At 54.6% G+C, this 18,758-nt stretch overlaps 1 protein-coding gene across 2 annotated transcripts in view; it reads left to right on the top strand.

The window, feature by feature from the left end:
• Nucleotides 1-693: 693 nt before the first annotated feature.
• KNDC1 (kinase non-catalytic C-lobe domain containing 1) overlaps nucleotides 694-18,758 on the top strand; it is a 61,821-nt gene continuing 43,756 nt past the window's right edge. For both annotated transcript variants that reach the window (XM_088019855.1, XM_088019854.1), the window contains exons 1-3: nucleotides 694-795; nucleotides 7,831-8,029; nucleotides 8,667-8,725. In XM_088019855.1, coding sequence (XP_087875981.1) covers nucleotides 694-795; nucleotides 7,831-8,029; nucleotides 8,667-8,725 — 360 coding nt within the window. The remainder of the gene's footprint in view (nucleotides 796-7,830; nucleotides 8,030-8,666; nucleotides 8,726-18,758) is intronic.

Below are 18,758 nucleotides of genomic sequence, written 5' to 3'. Positions count from 1 at the left end.
CGAGCCTCTGAGCCTCTGCAGCCGCCGCCCCCAACGAAGACTGCGGCAGCCCCGCCCCTGGGCGGCGGGGGAGGGACCCGAGGGCCCCCGCGGAGAGTCCACGACGCACCCAGAGCCCTCCTAGCAGTGGACCACGGCCCTAGATCTCCGGGGGCCCAGGTGGCAGCACACCAGTCAGCAGCCTGCGGGGGCGTCGCTCAGGACACCGGCCACACAAGGGGCCCCGCCTCAAACGGTGCCCGCCGCGCACAGGCCGAGCGGCCTGCAGAAGGCAGCCAACGTCCCCGAGGGACAGAGGCCCCAAGAGCGCGCAGCCCCAAGTCGTGCCCCAGCGCCCGCCAAAGTGAGCAGGGCCTTGCGAGTGCCAGGACCCCCGGTCCTCCCAGGCACCGGGTCCCCCGCTCGGGTGACACTGCGGCAGGCGCGCGGGCGGCACGCCGAGGGCGGGGCCGCGGGGGGGCGGGCGCGTTGCCATGGCGGCCGGGCGCGCGTAGCCGGAGCCGGAGCCCAAACCGGAGCCCGAGCCTGAGCGGCGCGCGGAGCGGGAGCCCGAGCCGGAGCCGAGCCCGAGCCCGAGCCGGAGCCCGAGCGGCGCGCGGAGCCGAGCGCAGGGCCCGCGGGAAGGCCGAGGCCCGGCGGGCGCGGCGGGCAGGGGCGCCGGCCGGAGCGCGAGGCCGCCGGCGCGCCCGCAGGATGCAGGCCGTGGACACGGCCACCGCGGATTCGTACGAGGAGGACGACAAGGACCTGGCGGGCTACGACTTCCAGCCGCTCCCCACTCTGCCGGAGGATGAGGTGAGCCCCGGCGCCCGCGGGGGGTCCTGCCTTCCCCCACCTTATAGGGAGCGTCCAGGGGAAGATGCCCCCGCCCCAGGCGTCCTGCCCCTGGCCCAGGTCTTGGCAGCCGCTCTCAGCAACCCCCCACCGTCCTTCAGCATCTTCGCTCAGAGAGGACAGGCCCCCTAGAATGCCACATGGGACAGCAGTGGATGGGTGGTCACTGAAGAGGTTGGTGCCCTGCGGCGTGGGGGGCTGGGGGGCTCCTGACTATAAATGTTGCGTGGATGAGTGTGGTTTGGGGCCTCGTGAGCGGGAGGAGGGGAAGGAGGCGGGTCGCTGTTTTCCTCCTTGCCAGTACCCGAGGAGGTCAGCCGGAGGCGCCAGCCAGCAGAGCCCAATCTGGCCAGCACGTTCAGGGGCTGGGGTGGAGGTCTGGGAAGCCCCCCCGAACAGAGGGCTGCTTCCTGCACGCAGAGGACAACAGGGGCCTCCACTCAGGATCCTGAGTCCTGAGGCATCCCCTACCCAAGGCTCAGAGGGACCAGCAGTCTCCATCACATGGAGCTTCTGGTCATTCAGTGGACAGGTGCCCACAGAACCAATTTGCCTGTAACTCTGGCTTCCCTAGCACACCCCACAGGCTGTGGCTTGGGGTCAAATGAACAAGTCAGGTCCCTCCATGGTGATAGGTGACCCCCAGAGGATGCAGCCACTCCCAGGAAAACCCAAAGCTATGGGGTCTGGGTGGATGAAGAACCTTCCAAGCCTCCAGCAGGCAAATGCCCCAGTCTCCGGGCTTCTGTGCTCACAGCTGAGGAATGCTGGCATCATGCAGCCATTCATGGGATGGGCTGTAACCAACATGGTGCTGATGAAGACCCTCCGATACCCACCTGGGCAAGGCTGGTGGCCAAGAGTTAGGCACGGCCACCATCCCCCTGGAGTATGTCAGGGGGTTCATAGGGGCCACAGCTGCAGTCGCCAGGGTCTTCCACCTCTGCCCCCCCCCGGTTTTGGGGGAGAGCTGGCTATAAGGACAGAGTTCATGCTGTGGAAGTACCATCTTGGGCAGCAGAGTCTGCCATAGGAAGCCAGGGGCTGGCCAGCCAAGAGCCACTGAGGCTGTACCTGAGGACTGGTGTTGCCTCCCCCCGCCCCCGCCCCACCACCGCCATGGTGGCCTCGATTTGGTGAGAGGCAAGGCTGCAGAGAGGAGAAGCAAGAGAATGAATAAGGCTTTGGGCATCTCCATGGCTTTGATGGAAAATGAAAGAGCACACCCAGCTCACATCCATCAGAGTATGCCCCCAGAGGACACATTTCAGCGTATCCGTTAGAAGACTCACCTCCAAAATCACCATCCAAAGCAGACATAGAACGTGGTTCTTCATACAGAACCTTGTGTCAGCCACCCCACACTTTGAGGGCCTCCTTTGTGCCCCGTGCAGAGTCAGTGGCTGGTGCCAAATAAACAGAACAGCAGGGCCGGGACTCAGACCCAAAGCTGGATCCCTGCCCATGGTCTACACTCCTGTGTGCACTGGCGCCTTCTCTGGGTGGGGTTCCCCCATGCCCCTCTGGGTCGGAGCAACCCCCCAGCTGTGCACAGTGCACAGGGCTGGGGGTTTCCATCGTCCCATGACCAAGGCCTCCAGGGGAAGTGGGATGCCACTGCATTAGTAGTGTCCACTGGGAAAGCGCAGATGGGCCCTTCGTACTTCTCCACCTTTTCTGGGAGACAGAGACACTGTCTTTGGGTATATGCTCCCATAAAACAGGAAGCCTGTCCAGGCTTGAGCCTTGGAGCCAGACCGATGTCCTGGACCTGCAAACACCCCTGGTCCAGACTTTATGCTTTCTGCACACACTCAGTTGGCGTTGAAGGTTTTAAATCTCCATCAGAGACACGTGACTGTGTCTGCTACAGCATTATAGAGTCAGGTTGCCTCTGAAAAGCCATCCTGTGTTAGATGAGGGGGGAGCCAGGCTGCATCATCAGCCAGGGTGGGCCATGCTGATGCAACCCCTGGAGAGAGCCAGGCCGGAGAAGACACAGGGCAGCTCCCGCCGAGGGACAGCGGGTGCCAGACCCAGGACATGGACAGCGGAGTTCACAGTTTGACAGCTGATCATAACAACAGCCTGTACAGCAAGGTCAAGGCACAGGACCCTATCCGCCCTGCCCAGGAGCCCCTTGGAATATTTCTCTGGTTGTAACCCTGGAGAAAATCCAGGTGGCCAATAAACATGAAAAATGCTCAACGTCATTATCATCAAGGAATGCAGAAGACACCCACCGTGAGGGCCTCTCCACAAGTGCCAGTTGGCAAGAATAAAAACTGGGCAGTGGCCGAGTCGGCAGGGCCTGGCGTGGCACCGGACACCCCCTTGCCGGAGTGAGTGTGCATGGAACAACCTCTCTGGAAAGCAGCTTGGCATCTGATAGTGACATGGAAGATGGCCGCTCCCTGTGTCCCAGCAGCTTCACCCTGGGTGCGTGCCCCGAGAAGTCTCTTAGCCGGAAACCCCCCGGGGCAGGTGGTGAGTGGGCCCCAGGTCCTGGAGGTTGTCACCCAGCCCAGTCTCTGGCTTCCTGCAGGTGATGAGGCTGCCCTGGTACCAGCAAAGGACATGGATGAGGGATCAGGAATAGCAGTGGCTGCAGGAGGGCTGGATGCCGGGCCTTCCGGAGGCCAGTGGTGCCACCCAAGGACAGGGGCAGGCTTGGAGATGAAGACGGTGCAACCGGTTTGGGCCTGGGGGCAGTGTGTCTCCTGGTCCCTAGACTCTCCTGAGTTTTAAGGAGGCTTCTCATCCCTTTCACATTCAGAGAGCACCTCCCCGGCATTTGTGGACTGGGTGCTGGGCTGGACCCAGGGATTTGTGAGGTGGGTGGGGTCCGTGTTGCCGCCGAGAGTAGCCCACGGCTCAGGGGTGCCCTGTGAGGAAGCAGATACTCCCACTGAGCCCTGCTGGGTCCATGTGAGGCTGCTACCCAAACAGCACTGAACCGCAGACAACTGGGAAGCCAAGGAGAGCTTCGTGGTGGGCGATAGTTATGAGTTGGAGGGGGGCACTTTAGGGCCGGGGGGAAGACCCCCAACAGGGTACTCTGCAGAGCCTCCCGGGCCTGGGGGTCTGGCAGGTTGGAGGAACCTGCCGGCGGGCCTGGAGATTGTCGACAACTGTTCTCAGCAGTAATCTGGGTTTCAGGTTGGCAGTTCCTGTTAGAATGCTCCAAGGTTGAAAACATTAATATCTAAGAGTACATTTGAAATCTGCAAGAGCGATCCATGGGTCCCCGTGGGTCCCCGTGTAACCCTGGCTCACACACTGTCTCTGAAGGAGGGCAGCGGGGTGTCTTCAAGGCACAGAATCTCCTGGATGGGCACCTTTTGCCATAACTGGACGAGGGTCCTCCGGTGGGAAGCCAGCCCTGCCCTCTGAGACCCAGAGACTGGCTGATGAGGGGCTGCCCTGGGGAGCCGCCCGCTCTGAGGGGTGCCCTTCCTCCCAGCCCACGCAGGGTAGAGCTTGCGCCTGCAGGATCCCTATGGAAGGACAGCTCCTTCCTGTCCTGCAAGGACCATGACTTAGGTGACCCTCACCCTCAGGCGTACCCCACATCCCACCCAGGCAGCGCCTTTCCGGGGAACGGAGAGCGGTGGGGCCCCAGGGCCCCGCACAGAAGGCTAGGTCGGTACTCGGGAGGTAGAACCACCAGGGGCTGCCCAGCAGTGACAAGGTCAGGCCGCATTGGCAGTGGCAGGGACAGCTGCCGTGTGGGAAGTCATGATGCCTCCGGCCTGCCAATGGGCCCTCACGGGTGCTGGGCGTGTGGGTGACCCAGAGGTGGGGCTACAGACAGGCGTCAGTGGGCGCTGGGGCCGGCTTTACTATTCATAGCATGTTACCTCCTTCTGAAATGTCTGCCTCAGCCTGTGATGCTCTTGTCCATCCTGCGCAGACCCTGTGGTGTCCCCGGGCCATGCAGGGCCGACCTGGCAGCAAGGCTCAGAGCCCCGGCATCCTGGAGATGAGCACCAACATGCAGGATGCCCACGTGGCTCCCGTCTGTTGGGGTGGCCCAGGGGGGTGGGGGTGTCCCTGGGATTCTGGATATGCCCTCATGGCTCCAGTCTGTCGGGGTGTCCCCTGGGATTCTGGTGGAGATGGACTGAGGAAGTCTGAGCAGCAGGTACAGGCTTCCCAGTCTCTCATCCTTGTTCCTGCTGGTCCACTAGCCAAGTCTCGTCCCGTCCGCCCTCCTTGGGCCACGGCTTCAGGCAAGGGAGGGTCATTCCTCCAGCCAGGGTGAACTGGAAGGGTGGGTATCAGGTCGCAGAGGACAGGTGACCATGGGGTCCATGGTTCAGGGTCCCCCAGCACTTGGTGAGACTCCCCCCAACCTTGGTGTGCCAGGAGAGCCAGCAGCAAACCTCAGCTCTGTCCTGGAACCATGCCAGCTGAATCCTGCCTTCCCGGCAGAACAGCTGGGTTTCAGAGGGGCTGAGAGCGTCTTGTCCGTGAACTGGGGCTGCAGCCATGCGCCGGAAGCAATGACTCAGGACCCACAGATTCGCTCTATGAAGTCATGCAGACAGTCCCCCCCATTTAGATGCTCCCACCATGAATAGGCACTGGGGCTCCCCCACACAGGGCATCTTCCACTGGACAGGGCGGTGGGGAGGGGCCTTGAACAGGAAGCCATGCCCTGTGAGATGCCCTGTGGGCACCCCTGGCCTGGGCTCCCTTCTCTTGGGGAACTCCCACAGAGGGGCAGCAGGTGCCAGACCCAGGTCATGGACAGAGAGTTCACAGGTGGACGGCTGATCATAACCACAGACAACCTCCAGGACCTGGGGCCACAGCTGCGTGAGCGGGCGCATGCGGCCGGGGGAGGCGGCCACCAGCAGGGCGTCAACAAGGCCCCTGCAGTGGAAGCTGGCTCAGACTCACAGTGTGGGCTAGCTTTCTTTTCCTAAATAGCACAAAGCCACAGGGTCTCTGGGTTGTTTATTACCATGTGCCTGTGTGCGCGTGTGTGCACGTGTGTGTGCATGCACGCACTGCCAAGACACGCCCCTTTAATGGGCCCCACAGGCACGTCCTGGGGAGTCCCAGGGTGGTGCACAGCAGCCCCTAGATTGAGCCAAATCAGAAAGACCTTTTATCGGTGACCCTCGGGAACACGGCAGGGAGATGGGGACATTGAGATTTCCGGGTTTGCTAGCCCCCTCCACACCCCAGTCTAATCCGCTTTACACTCTCATTCTCCTTTTAAAACTCCCAGACCACCTACCTTCCCCACAGGGGTGCACATATTTCTGGAAGCTGGTTGGCAGCCCTCTGCTCTTGCATCTGCATGAACCCCATGGCCCCTTCTTCCTGAAACAGCTTCCAAAGGGCTGTGCTTCCCTCATCCATCTACCCCACAGAAAGAGCTAGAAGGGCCTGGGGGTGATGTGCAGGTCCAGTCCCGGGGTCCCCCTCCCAATACTCCACCCTGCTGAGCCCAGAGGCTTAGGAAGATGCCCACGGGAGCCACTCCCTGATTTATTTTCTCTCTCTCTCTCTCTCTTTCCTTCCTTCCTTCCGCTCCTTGTCCCCTTTGCCTGCAGTTGTGGGTAACCCTTGCAATGCAGGTGGGGTAAATTCGAGGGCAGGAGCTAGGAGACTTTTCATGACCAGACAACTTGGCCGCACTCGGAGAACAGTCCTGTGTGCTGGGAGGGGTGGGGCGGCTGAGGCTGGAGACAGGAGGGAGCTCAGTCTTCTGCACCATCTCCCCTGCTCCCCCTGCTCCCCAACCCCTCTCCTGACCCCACCTGCGTGCTCCCTCCAGGCTCCGGCTCCCCCCGTGCGGGCCTGTGGAGCACGGACACATGGGCACAGAGAGGTGACTAGGGCGTCGAACAGCAGGCCAGCTTAGGGGCTGGAGATCCAAGGTGTCTGATGTGTGAGAATGTGTGTGTGCACAAACTCAGGCACATGTGTGCATGAGCGTATGGGCGTATATGTGTGAATACACGTGGGAGTGTGTATGAGTCAGTATGGGGGTGTGTGTGAGTGTGGGATTGCACAACTGTGCATTTAAGTGAAAGTGTGGGTAGTGAGTGTGTGTGTGCATGTGTGTGGGTTGTGTGGCTCGACCACGGAGGGTGCATGAACCCGTTGTACCAGTGTGTGTGGAGTGTGGACATGTGTGAGTTCAGGCCTCCGTGACCGTGTGAGAGTCATGTGTGTGAGTACACGTGTGTGCCAGGATGTGTGCATGCACAGGGGAGGTGTGTGCACGCACGATGATGCACCAGGGTGTGGGTGTCAGGTGCATGTGTGCGTGTTGGTGACACGGTCACCACAGAGCTTGGTCAGATCCCAAGGGGGAGCCCAGCACGGGGAGGTCTGGGATCTGGCTGTGCAGGAGGGACCACAGTGACTTTGGGTCCTCTGTGTGCACTGCCCGGAGCTCAGGTCTGGGCCGCGGCTCTGCCATCATGTCCGGCGTTACCGTGTGTCACGTGGTCCCGTGGTACGCTCACACCACATTTGCTCTGTTGCGGGCACCACGGTGCTTCTGTACATACTGACTCATCTCCACCAGTGCCTACACCTTGCTCATCTGTGTATGACCTAAAAAAGTGAAGGCCGTCAGCATGCCCACCGAGCCACGTGTGTGAGCCGGGGGGGTTGGGGTGCGGGGAACCCGGCTGGACCCGGGGGCTGTGGGAGGCCGTGATTTCTGGGACAAAGAACCAGGTCCCGGCCCCCCGGGGCCAACACCTGCTCCTAATAGCACGCTGGTCATTCTGCCAAATGCTCTGTGGCTTCTGGCATCCAGGGGACTGTGGGGCGGGTGACTTGCTGGGTGGTTTTTTTAAAGCCTTGCCCACAACCCCGTTTCTGACGTAAAGTGAAACACCGCCGCGCGTTGTCTGCTTCCCTTGAGTCAGTTTCGACGCCATGGCGCCAGGCCTTTCCCGGGGAGGAAGGCCTGCTGTGGCCCGGGTCTGTCCCCACACCTGCTTCAGCTGTGGCCTGTCTTGGCAGGAGAACGTGTCCCTGGCCGACATCCTGTCGCTGCGGGACAGTGGCCTCAGCGAGCAGGAGGCGTGGGCCGTGTGCCTGGAGTGCAGCCTGTCCATGAGGAGCATCGCCCACGCGGCCATCTTCCAGACCCTGTGCATCACGCCGGACACTCTGGCGTTCAACACCAGCGGGAACGTGTGCTTCATGGAGCAGCTCAGCGGTGAGCCTGGGGCGGCGGCAGGGGTGGCAAAAGGTGCCTTTGGGTCGAAGGTGGACACAGGGTCCCGCCCCAGGCCGCCCGATCGCAGCGGCTGCCCTGGTGGGATCTCCAGCCCCAAGAACTGCTGAGGGAGAAGGAGGTGGGAGGCTCCCGCAGGCTGTGTCACGGCTCCTGCAGGGGGCCCGCGTGGGGCCCGCCAGCCCTGGAGCCGCCGGCCCGCAGTGAATGGTTGTGGGCCGTGAGGCCGAGGGCGTGGTGGCCCGCGCAGGAGGCCTCCGCTGCCTGCCCAGCCTCCAGGGTTCCCGCAGCCCCTCCCCTGCTCCAGGGAGGGCCAGAGACGGCCCGACTTTCCCCAACCTGTGCCTTCAGTCCCCTTCTCTGGGAGGCCGGGAAAACCCTTCTCCTTCCTCCTTGGACGGCTCCCCCGGGCTTCCCGTGAAGAACGAGGTCTTCCTGTTCAAGCACTGTTTCCTCCGACCCGGTCCCCCGGGGACGCCGGGAAGGAAGGGGGTGGGGGCGGGAAGGGGCCCCTGGGGAGCGGGAGGCCACGGCTCCTGCCCGCCTGGCCGGCGGGCTTCCTCCTCACCTTTGGGCCTCGTGCACGTGTGATCAGAGGCCTTCTCTTTTCCTTCCCCAGATGACCCCGAGGGCGCCTTTGTGCCCCCCGAGTTCGATGTGACCGGGAACACCTTCGAGGTGGGTGGCAGCAGGCGGGGGCACCCACGTGCAGGGCACAGGCTGGGCTCGGGGGCCTGCCTTTGGGGCACCCCCACCTTTGTCAGACTCAGGGTCCCCGGCGGCACCGTCAGCTCCAGTGGCCGCTTGGTGTGTGGACGCGTGCTTGTCGTTATAGTTGTCGAGTATGCTTCCCGAGTGTGAACGTCACTGTATTTTACATGTTAGAGGGGCCTGAAGTTGCTGGTGGTGGCTGGTGGGGAAGCGCAGCGTCTCCGAGGGCAAGAGCGGGGCGGCGGGGTGGCAGCACCCGGCAGAGACACGTGGCCTGTGGGCGATAGCCCAAGGCAGCCACGCTACCTTGCTCTGGGCTCAGGTCACCAGCCCCCGGGCACCCCTGTGTGCATGCCAGGGAGCGTGGCTGGGGGGCACCAAGAATGGGCTGGAGGACCCCGCCCGGCCCGCCTCTCCCCTGAGCGCCGCGCTGGGCTCCCCCGGATCGCCGTTCACAGCTCCCACCTCCGTGGAGCCTGCAATCTGAGATGGGCGGAGAAAAATCGATCGTTAACGAGTAATTACAGATTCAAAAATTTCAGGGAAAACCTATTAGCTTAGTGACATTAGGTTAAATTTTAACCCCAAAATAAGAGTTTGGGGATTGGCTCCCCCTCTGCTCTATTTTACTTTACCTTAAACTAGCATGCAGCCCCTTGCCCTGAGAGGCCCTCGTCCACGCTCCGGTGGCAGGCAGGACCACAGGGCCCTGGGTCACTGGTGGATCGGGTCTCTCTGATTCCCTAGAGTTCGGGGGCCAGAACCAGAGCCCGGGTGGTCTTTGGCTTGGGGCAGCTCCCAGCCCTGGTCCGTGCACAGACTTCCTTAGTTTACCTGCATGTTTAGCACCAGAACTGACGTGAAACTAAAGCCCTGGAATAACGAACATCCTCCCAGTGCCGCCCGCCTCCGTGCCACCGGGCTGTTCCTAAAAGCAGTGTTGTTTGGTGTGTGTTGGTTTTCACATCTGAAGAAGAGTGTCCCTACACGTTATCTTCTGGAACTTTCTCTTACGTGTTTCTGGACGATGCGCCTGAACCCAGTAGGAGGTCACGTGTAGCCCAAGGCTCATGGGAGCATTGGTGCCACCCTGCACACCCTTGGTGGATCTGGGCAGGAGCTCCTCCCGGGTGTGGACCCGGCCATGGGACAGCCACACAGCGGGACAGGCGGTGTTCCACGGTCTCCAACGGTGGCTGCACCAGAGCGCGGTCCTGCCAGCAGGTGCCACAGACCCCCAGCTCCACGTGGCTGAGAAGGCCCGTTTTCCATGCAGTTGTTATGCTTTTCTTCATATATTTCCACTCATTTTGTCAGGATGGCAATGTCTCCTCTGCCATGTGTCTTCACGCTGTCCGTAAGACAGCGAGCGGTTCTCAGGACCCTTCACTCTCCTGAAAATGAGTAGTCAGAGAGCTGTCCGTGGTGCAGGTTACGCCTACCAGTGTGTTATAGATTAAACTGAGACACCTGCGAAATGCTTACCTTTGAGTTCATTTAAAAGCAATAATAAGCTGTTGCATGTTAACACACACAACATATTTTTATGAAAAATAACAGTATTTTCCCCAAAAACACAGTGAAAAGAGTAGGGCTGTTTCAAGTATCTGTCCGCCCTTTAATGTGGGGCTCCATGGAAGCCAGCTGGTTTTCAAGGCAGCTCCGCCCTTGGTGAGGTCCCCGTTGGGGTGTCCCTGGGGCAGAGCCTCTGGAAGGTCCGGGGTCCACTCGGCTGGAATGAGAGCGTTGCTCTGGCGTGCTGAGGGTCAGGAGGGCCACTCAAGGGCCTCCTACGAGGGAGGAGGTCTCTCCAGTTCAACGGAGTCAAGTTTATTCATGTTTTCTTAGTATTTTTTGTGCCTTAAGAGACCTTCCCAACTCCAAAGTCTAATGGAGGTTTGCTGATATCTTCTACTAGGAATTTAAAAATTTTGTTCTTCACATTCAAACTGCTTAAAGATGACTTTCCTCGGTAGTGTGAGGTAAGGACCGGGTTTCCTCCCTTTCCGCGTGGATACCCGTTCCCACGGATGCTGGCCCCAGGCGCACACACAGCAGGCCCAACAGCAGGGCGGCCCTGTCCTCTCGGGGAGGACGCCCGCTCCTGTCCTTCCTCAGAAGTGTTCTCACCCTTCTTGGCCCTCGGTTCTTACACATAAGCGTTAGAATGAGTTATCCAGCTCCATGAAAAGCTGTTGGCATTTTGACTAGAATGGCACTGAATCCATCGATCCCTTTGAGGAGGAGGCAATCTTTATAATATAGGGTCTTCTGCATAAACCCTTTTACCTCCTCACTTAGTCAACACCTCAGTAACATTGAGTACTGTTTACTGTAGGAGGGATACCCTTTATTAGTTGATTCTCAGGAATTTGGTATTTTCTGCTTACATTCTAACTTGGAGGTCATCTTTGTGATTGCATTTTTCTGCTTGTTTGTTGCTGGTCTACAGAACACAATTCACTTTAATATCTTAATCTTCTGTCCAGCCATAGTGCTGAATTCTTTTGTTATTTCCCATAACTTACAGGTTATTTAGTTTTTCTATCTAACTGACCAGATCACCAGCCCGGGCGAAGGTTTTGCGTCACATTTCCATTCCTTCTCTTGCTGTGTGTCACAAAGCCGCTCACGTCACCAGCCGCGAGGTGTGGCCAACGCACCTCCTGCTTGGGGACATGGGCTCTGAAAGCAATGTTTCTCTCCTCGCCCTCAGCTAGGACGGTATTTGCTACACAAGGCCCTCTGAGCCAGTCATCGTGCTCTACCGTGAACGTACCTTGGGTTTTATGAAAGTGCTTCTGCATCCTTTGAAATGACCATTAAGATGTTTAAGATTTACGTACTTATTTTCTAATGTTAATTCAGTCCTTCTTGCTTAGAAAACCTAAAGTGGCCAGGTGTCTTATCTTTTTAATACACTGTCACGTTCGATCTACAGATGACTACCTTGGCGTTTTGTGCTGTTTCTGACCATGTCAGGGGCAGGACCATCCCAGGCTGTGCGGGCGCCCCTTCCTCTGCCCGTGAGAGTTTATGTAACAACGGGGTGCTCCATGCCCAAGGTCCGGTCACACTTACTCATCAGAACACCTGTCTCCTTGGAGGGAAATCTTTTCTTTGCTGCTCAAGTTTTAATAGTTACAGGATTAATCTGTTTTGTATTTCTCATTGAAAGCTCTCTGGTAAACTATGTATTTCTGAAGTTTATCCATTTTTACTTTTTTTTTCAGTTGTTGGCAGTTGGTTGCGGTGTCCCTTGTTGGTCACGGCACTGTCTGTGGGACATCAGAGGACTTAAATTCTCTTTCCTTCACTTGTCAGTCTCACCAGTGGGTATTTATTTGGTTAGTTTTTTCAAAGACCCCACTTCGTACCACATGATCTTTCCTGATGTGTCTTTGTTTTCTTTTCCCACTGATTCTGCTGGTACTTTTCATTTTCTTTTCCTTGTTTTGAGTGTGGCAAGCGTTCCTTCTCTACTGTTCTACTGTGAATCGGAGCCTCAGCTTCCCTGTCTTCATTCTTTCTTCCTTTGTAACGTGAACATTTATATCCAAGGCCATGAATTTCCCTCGAAACACGGGTTTTGCTGCGCCCTGTGAGTTTCGCCACGTAGCAATTTGTAGTTCCCTCTTCCTCTAAGTATTTCTTTTATTCCCACTGGGGTTTCTTCTTAGCCTGAGTTGTTTAGCAACAAGAATGGGTTGAGTTTTTCCTGACTTTTTAATGAGATCTGATACACATACCAAGACACACACATGTCACAAGCATGCAGCTAGACAAGCTTTCACAGACTGAGCACCCCTAATCCAGCATCCAGATCAGGAAGCAGAGCATGTCAGCACCCTGCAGGGCACGGGGCCAGGCAGGGCCATGACGGGGTCCACACTCCAGCCCGTCCACAGCAGCAGATGGGGGCTCCCAAGTCTTTAATTCTTCACATCTCTGGAATTGTCCTACGATAAAGTCTTGTTTTCTGAGTTGCCTTAATTCCCAGTGGGTGATAGGTGATTTTCTCTGGTTTTCCACCCACAGAGCAAGCAAGTCCTTCTTACCTGACGCACGAGAAGGGCCTGCCGGTGTGCACTGCCGCCTTGGGCCCAGTGTTTGCATGCACCCCCATCGGGCCTGTGATTCCAGGGTCTCTGTTCTGCTCTTGGATGAGCTTCATTCCAGTGTCTGGTCCAGGGGCTGTGAGGACCCCCCGAAGTGCTGCATAGTGGAGACTACAGGAATAGTTGCACATGTCACGTGGACTTATGTCTCCTCAGGTGCCCTTTCCTGCCTGCAACCTGGAGCCACAACCCCTTGCCCATGAGGACCACAGTGGCAAATGCGCCTTCTTGGTGCCACTCCCAGCAGGGTCAGCCCCTGCTGCTGTCGACCAGGCCACCTCCGGCCCCAACCTCTGGGTCTCTGGACAGTGGCAAGGGTGCAGCATGTTGGGTCGTGCTTGTTGGCCATGTCGAGACTGAGCCCACACCCTTGCCCACTGTCCCCCCTACAGAGGGGGCAGAGATAGGGAGCAGTTTTCCTGAGCCCTCTAGTCCTCACACAGAATTCCCCCTTGTGACCCTGCCCCACCACCCCACCCACTGTTGGGATGATGTCTCAGCTCCCCAAATCCCCAGATGCATGGAAGCTGGCCCTCCTGGGACCATCCCCTGCACATCCCAACCCTTGCCCAGGAAACCCCAGAGATGGGCTAGTTTCCAAAAGCTAAAACTATGACCATGGCCAGCATTCAAGCCCTGCCCCAAGCAAACCCCAGACCCTCACAGGACTCTTCTCTGAACCTGGTCACCATGAGCATGTTCAGGCTCCAGTGGAGCCCAGCCAGGATGACCTCGACACCCACCACCCACCATTACTGTCCATTGTCACTTGTCCACAGACATGTGTGTCAGGCCTCACAGTAAACAGAGCAGATGGGCTCCTGCCTCATGGGGATCATGGTCTTCACAGGGGACAGACTTGGGATGTGGGCAGTGGACGGGGTCCTGAGAGAGGAGAATGGGGCCTTTCAAGGAGATGACAGGGTCCTCATTCAGCTCAAAATTCCCTGGAGGCCATTCTGAGAAAGTGATGTTCAGGTTAGAACCTAAAGTGTGAGTAGGGTTCACCAAATCAAGACCAGGCAGGACTTCCCAAGACATCCCAAGGGAATGTGCAAAGGCCTTGAGTGGCAAAGGTGCTGATACATCATGGCTAGCACACCATGAACGATATCATCCAACAACCAATGAGAAGTATATTTGTTGAGTTACTGTCAAACTAAAAGATGGAATGATGGATGTGTGGGTAGATGGATGGATGGATGGATGGAAGGATGTGTGGGTGGGTGGGTGGGTAGTTGCTTGGATGGATGCATGGATAGATGGATGGATGTGTGGGTGGGTGGGTGGGTCCATGGATGTGTGAGTGGGTAGATAGATGGATGACTAGATAGTCCGGTGATTGGGTAGATGGGTGCCATTGTTCCTGGAGGGAAATAAAAGGTGGTAGAGGGCAGAAGCAGATACCCTGACCTTGCCGGTATAGAGCCCAGTTTTTATTCCCAGGACTGTGATTGGGGGATAGGGCGGTGCTCACTGCAGACTCGCAGCTCATAGTCCTAACTGGAGCCCTACAGGTGGTGGCTCATAAGGTTTGCCTTTCCTTCCACCCCAAGCATCAGCAGCCAGCAGGATCCCTAAAACAAGGCATCTGCCCTGAGTCCATGCAGCAGCTTGACTTAAGTTTGGCCTCTTCAGGAAGCCGTGGATATTGGCTGTGTGGGGACCCAGGCAGGGGACCTGGGGTGTGATTGGCATGGTCAGTGTGAGAAGGGAGGGCAGGCTGCCCTCCACATGGAGACCAGGGCTGGGGGTTCCAGTGTCTTCTGTGAGAGGTGGGGTAGTGTCCCAGGGACCCAGCTTTGGGCATGGAGAGAGTGGATGGGTTCAGGGGTCACCAGTGCGGCTCAACCATGTATGTGGCCCACCAACACTGAGTGGTGTGTGAGGTCGGGTGGCAGGATTGCCTTGTCTGTGGATGACAAGCTTGTGGGCCTGAAATCTAAGAGAGAGACTTCAGAGGCCAGCTGAAAACAAGATATATCCCCCAAAAAAGTAGCTTCTTTTTGTGTTGGTAATTACTTGTTAGAGATGAAATGGAAAATGTTTCATTTATAATAGCAATAACTATGGAAAGTCTGGAGTAAATATAGCAGGAGGGCTAGAAATGTAAAGTGAACCACTTTTCTAAAGATGAGAAAACAAGATGCAAGAAGATGAGGAGACAGACCCGTCCCTGCACCTGAGCGTCACCCCACCTCTTCAGAGACGTAACTGACCTATCACATGGTGTGAGTTTGTGCACAAACTAATGATTGGATACGTTTGTGTTTTGCAGGATGATTCCCACTTCTAGTAGTGTCAGTTAACACCTCCATCGGGCAATCGCTATTTCTTTTGGTTGTGAGAACACTTAGGATCTCCTCTCTTAACAACCTCGAAGTATGTAATACATCGTCGCTAACCGTGTCACTGAGTCACACATTAGATGCCAGAAGCTCACTCATTTCATGACTGCAGCCCTGGGTCCTTCCTCCAGCATCTCCCTGTCTCCTCCACCCCCAGCCCTTGGCAACCTCCACTCCACAGTCTCCGAGCATTCAGCTTTTTTAGATTCCATGCAGAAGTAGTATCATACGGTATTTGTCTTTCTCTGTCAGACTTGTTTCACGCAGCATAATGCCCTCAAGGGCCCTCCTTTCTTGTGGCTGAATCGTACTCCATGGTATCTCTAGACCGCATTTCTTTACGGCATCATCCAAAGACAGACACTTAGGCTGCTTCCACATCTTGGCTTTCGTAAATAATGCTGCAGTGAACACGGGAGCGCACATATCTCTTTGAGATCCTGATTTTATTTCCTTTGGATATGTACCCAGAAGTGGAATTCCTGGATAATATGGTAATTCTATTTTTTATTTTTAAGATCCTCCGTGCTGTTTTCCAGAGTGGCTGCACCAGGTTGCATTCCCACCGACAGTGGAGGAGGGTTCCCGTTGCTCCACATCCTCACCATTATCTCATATTCTCACTTATTATCTCTTGTCTTTTTGATAACAGCCACTGACAGGTGTGAGGTGACATCTCATTGTGGTTTTGATTTGTATTTCCTTGATGATGAGTGATGCTGAGCATCTTTTCCTGTGTCTGGTTGGCCATCTGGATGTCTTCTTTGGGAAAATGTCTGTTCAGTTCCTCTGTGCATTTTTTAATCAGATCGTTTCTTTGCTCTTGAGTTGTAGGAGTTCCTTATATATTTTGGATATTAACTCCCTTTGAGACAGATGGTTTACAAATATTTTCTCCCGTTCTATAAGTTGCCTTTTCATTGTGTTGACTGTCTCCTCTGCTGTGCAGAGTTTGGCAGTTGATGTCATTCCCACTTACTTGTTTTTTCTTTTGTTGCTTGTGCTTTTGGTGTCACATCCAAAATATCACTGCTAATGTCTTAGAGCTTTTTCCTATGTTTTCTTCTAGGAGAGTTATGGTTTGGGGTCTTATGTTAAGTCTTTTGTCCATTTTGAGTTAATTTTTGTAAGTGGTGTAAGATAGTCCAATTTCATTCTTTTCCAGTTTTCCCAACACCATTTATTGAAGAGACTGTCCTTTCCTCATTGAGTATCACTGGCTCCTTTGTCAAATATTGGTTGATTGTATAGACATTAGTTTATTTCTGGGCTCTCAATTCTGTTCCGTTGGTCTATGTGTCTGTTTTTATTCTAGTACCATCTCTTCACATTATTATAGCTTTGAAATAGTTTGAAATCAGGATGTGTGGTGCCTCCAGCTTTGTTCTTCTTTCTCAGGATTGCTTTGGCTATTTAGGGGTCTTTTGTGGTTCCATATGAATTTTAGGATTGTTCTCTCTATTCCTGTGAAAAATGCCACAGGAATTTTGATAGGGATTGCATTCAATCTAGAGGTGACTTTGGGTGGTATGGACATTGTAACAACACTAATTCTTTTTTTTTAATAATTTTTTATTGTTATGTTAATCACCATACATTACATCATTAGTTTTTGGTGTAGTGTTCCATGATTCATTCTTTGTGCATAACCCCCAGTGCTCCACGCAGAACGTGCCCTCTTTAATACCCATCACCAGGCTAACCCATCCCCCCACCCTCCTCCCCTCTAGAACCCTCAGTTTGTTTTTCAGAGTCCATCGTCTCTCATGGTTCGTCTCCCCCTCTGACTTACTCCCCTTCATTCTTCCCCTCCTGCTATCTTCTTTTTTTTTTTTAACATATATTGCATGATTTGTTTCAGAAGTACAGATCTGTGATTCAACAGTCTTGCACAATTCACAGCACTCACCATAGCACATACCCTCCCCAATGTCTATCACGCAGCCACCCCATCCCTCCCACCCCCACCACTCCAGCAACCCTCAGCTTGTTTCCTGAGATGAAGAATTCCTCATATCAGTGAGGTCATATGATACATGTCTTTCTCTGATTGACTTATTTCACTCAGCATAACACCCTCCAGTTCCATTCACGTCGTTGCAAATGGCAAGATCTCATTCCTTTTGATGGCTGCATAATATTCCATTGTGTATATATACCACATCTTCTTGATCCATTCATCTGTCGATGGACATCTTGGCTCTTTCCACAGTTTGGCTATTGTGGACATTGCTGCTATAAACATCAGGGTGCACGTACCCCTTCGGGTCCCTACATTTGTATCTTTGGGGTAAATACCCAGTAGTGCAATTGCTGGATCGTATGGTAGCTCTATTTTCAACTGTGTGAGGAACCTCCATACTGTTTTCCAGAGGGGTTGCACCAGCTTGCATTCCCACCGACAGTGTAGGAGGGCTCCCCTTTCTCCGCATCCCCGCCAACATCTGTCGTTTCCTGACTTGTTAATTTTAGCCATTCTGACAGGTGTGAGGTGGTATCTCATTGAGGTTTCGATTTGGATGTCCCTGATGCCGAGCGATGTTGAGCACTTTTTCATGTGTCTGTTGGCCATTTGGATGTCTTCTTTGGAAAAATGTCTACAACACTAATTCTTCCAGTCCATGAGCACAGGGTATCTTCCCATGTATTTGTGTCTTCCTTAATTTCTTTCACCAGAGTCTTAAACTTTTCAATGTACAAAACTTCACTTCCTTGGTTACATTTATTCCTAATTATATTTTTTGTTTTTGATACTATTGTAAATGGGATTGTTTTCTTTACTTATTTTTCCTATATTTCATTGTTAGGGTACAGAGAGATAGCTGACTTCTTCATATTGCCCTTATGTCCTGCAACTTTACTGAATTTACTGATTGGTTCTAACAGAGTTTTGGTAGAGTCATTAGGATTTTCTATATGTAAGACCATATTTTCTGCAGATAGAGACAATTTTACTTCTTCCCTTCTGATGTGGATGTATTTTATTTCTTTTTCTTGCTTGATTGCTCTGGCTGGGACTTTCAGTGCTGTGTTGGATAGGAGAGGGGACAGTGGGCACCCCTGTCTCGTTCTGATCTTAGAGGAAAAGTTCTCACCTGGTCACCAATGAGTGTTATGTTGGCTGGAGGCTTGTCATATGTGGCCTTTGTTATGTTGAGATGTATTCCTTCTATACCCAATCTCTTGAGAGTTTTTATCATGAAAGATGTTGAATTTTGTCCAAAGCTTTTTCTGCATCTCTTGAGATGATTATATGATTTTTGTCCTTCATTCTACTAATGTAGTCATCACGTTGACTGATTTGCTGTTGTTGGATCACCCTTGCATCCCAGGGATAAATCCCACTTGACCATGGTGTATGATCCTTTTGATGTGATGTTAAATTCAGTTTGCTAATGTTTTATTGAGAACTTTTACATCTGTGATCGTCAGGGATATTGCTCTATAGTTTTCTTTTGGTTCCTTACCTAACTTTGGTATCAGGGTAATGCTAGGCTCACTAAATGAGTTCGCAAATGTTCCCTCCTCTTCAAT

Source organism: Eumetopias jubatus, unplaced genomic scaffold (assembly GCF_037043125.1).
Source record: "Eumetopias jubatus isolate StellerSeaLion01/CBP00866 unplaced genomic scaffold, mEumJub1_p1.0 scaffold_17, whole genome shotgun sequence".
NCBI classification, from domain to species: domain Eukaryota; kingdom Metazoa; phylum Chordata; class Mammalia; order Carnivora; family Otariidae; genus Eumetopias; species Eumetopias jubatus.
This window is presented reverse-complemented; position numbering and strand designations above follow the sequence as displayed.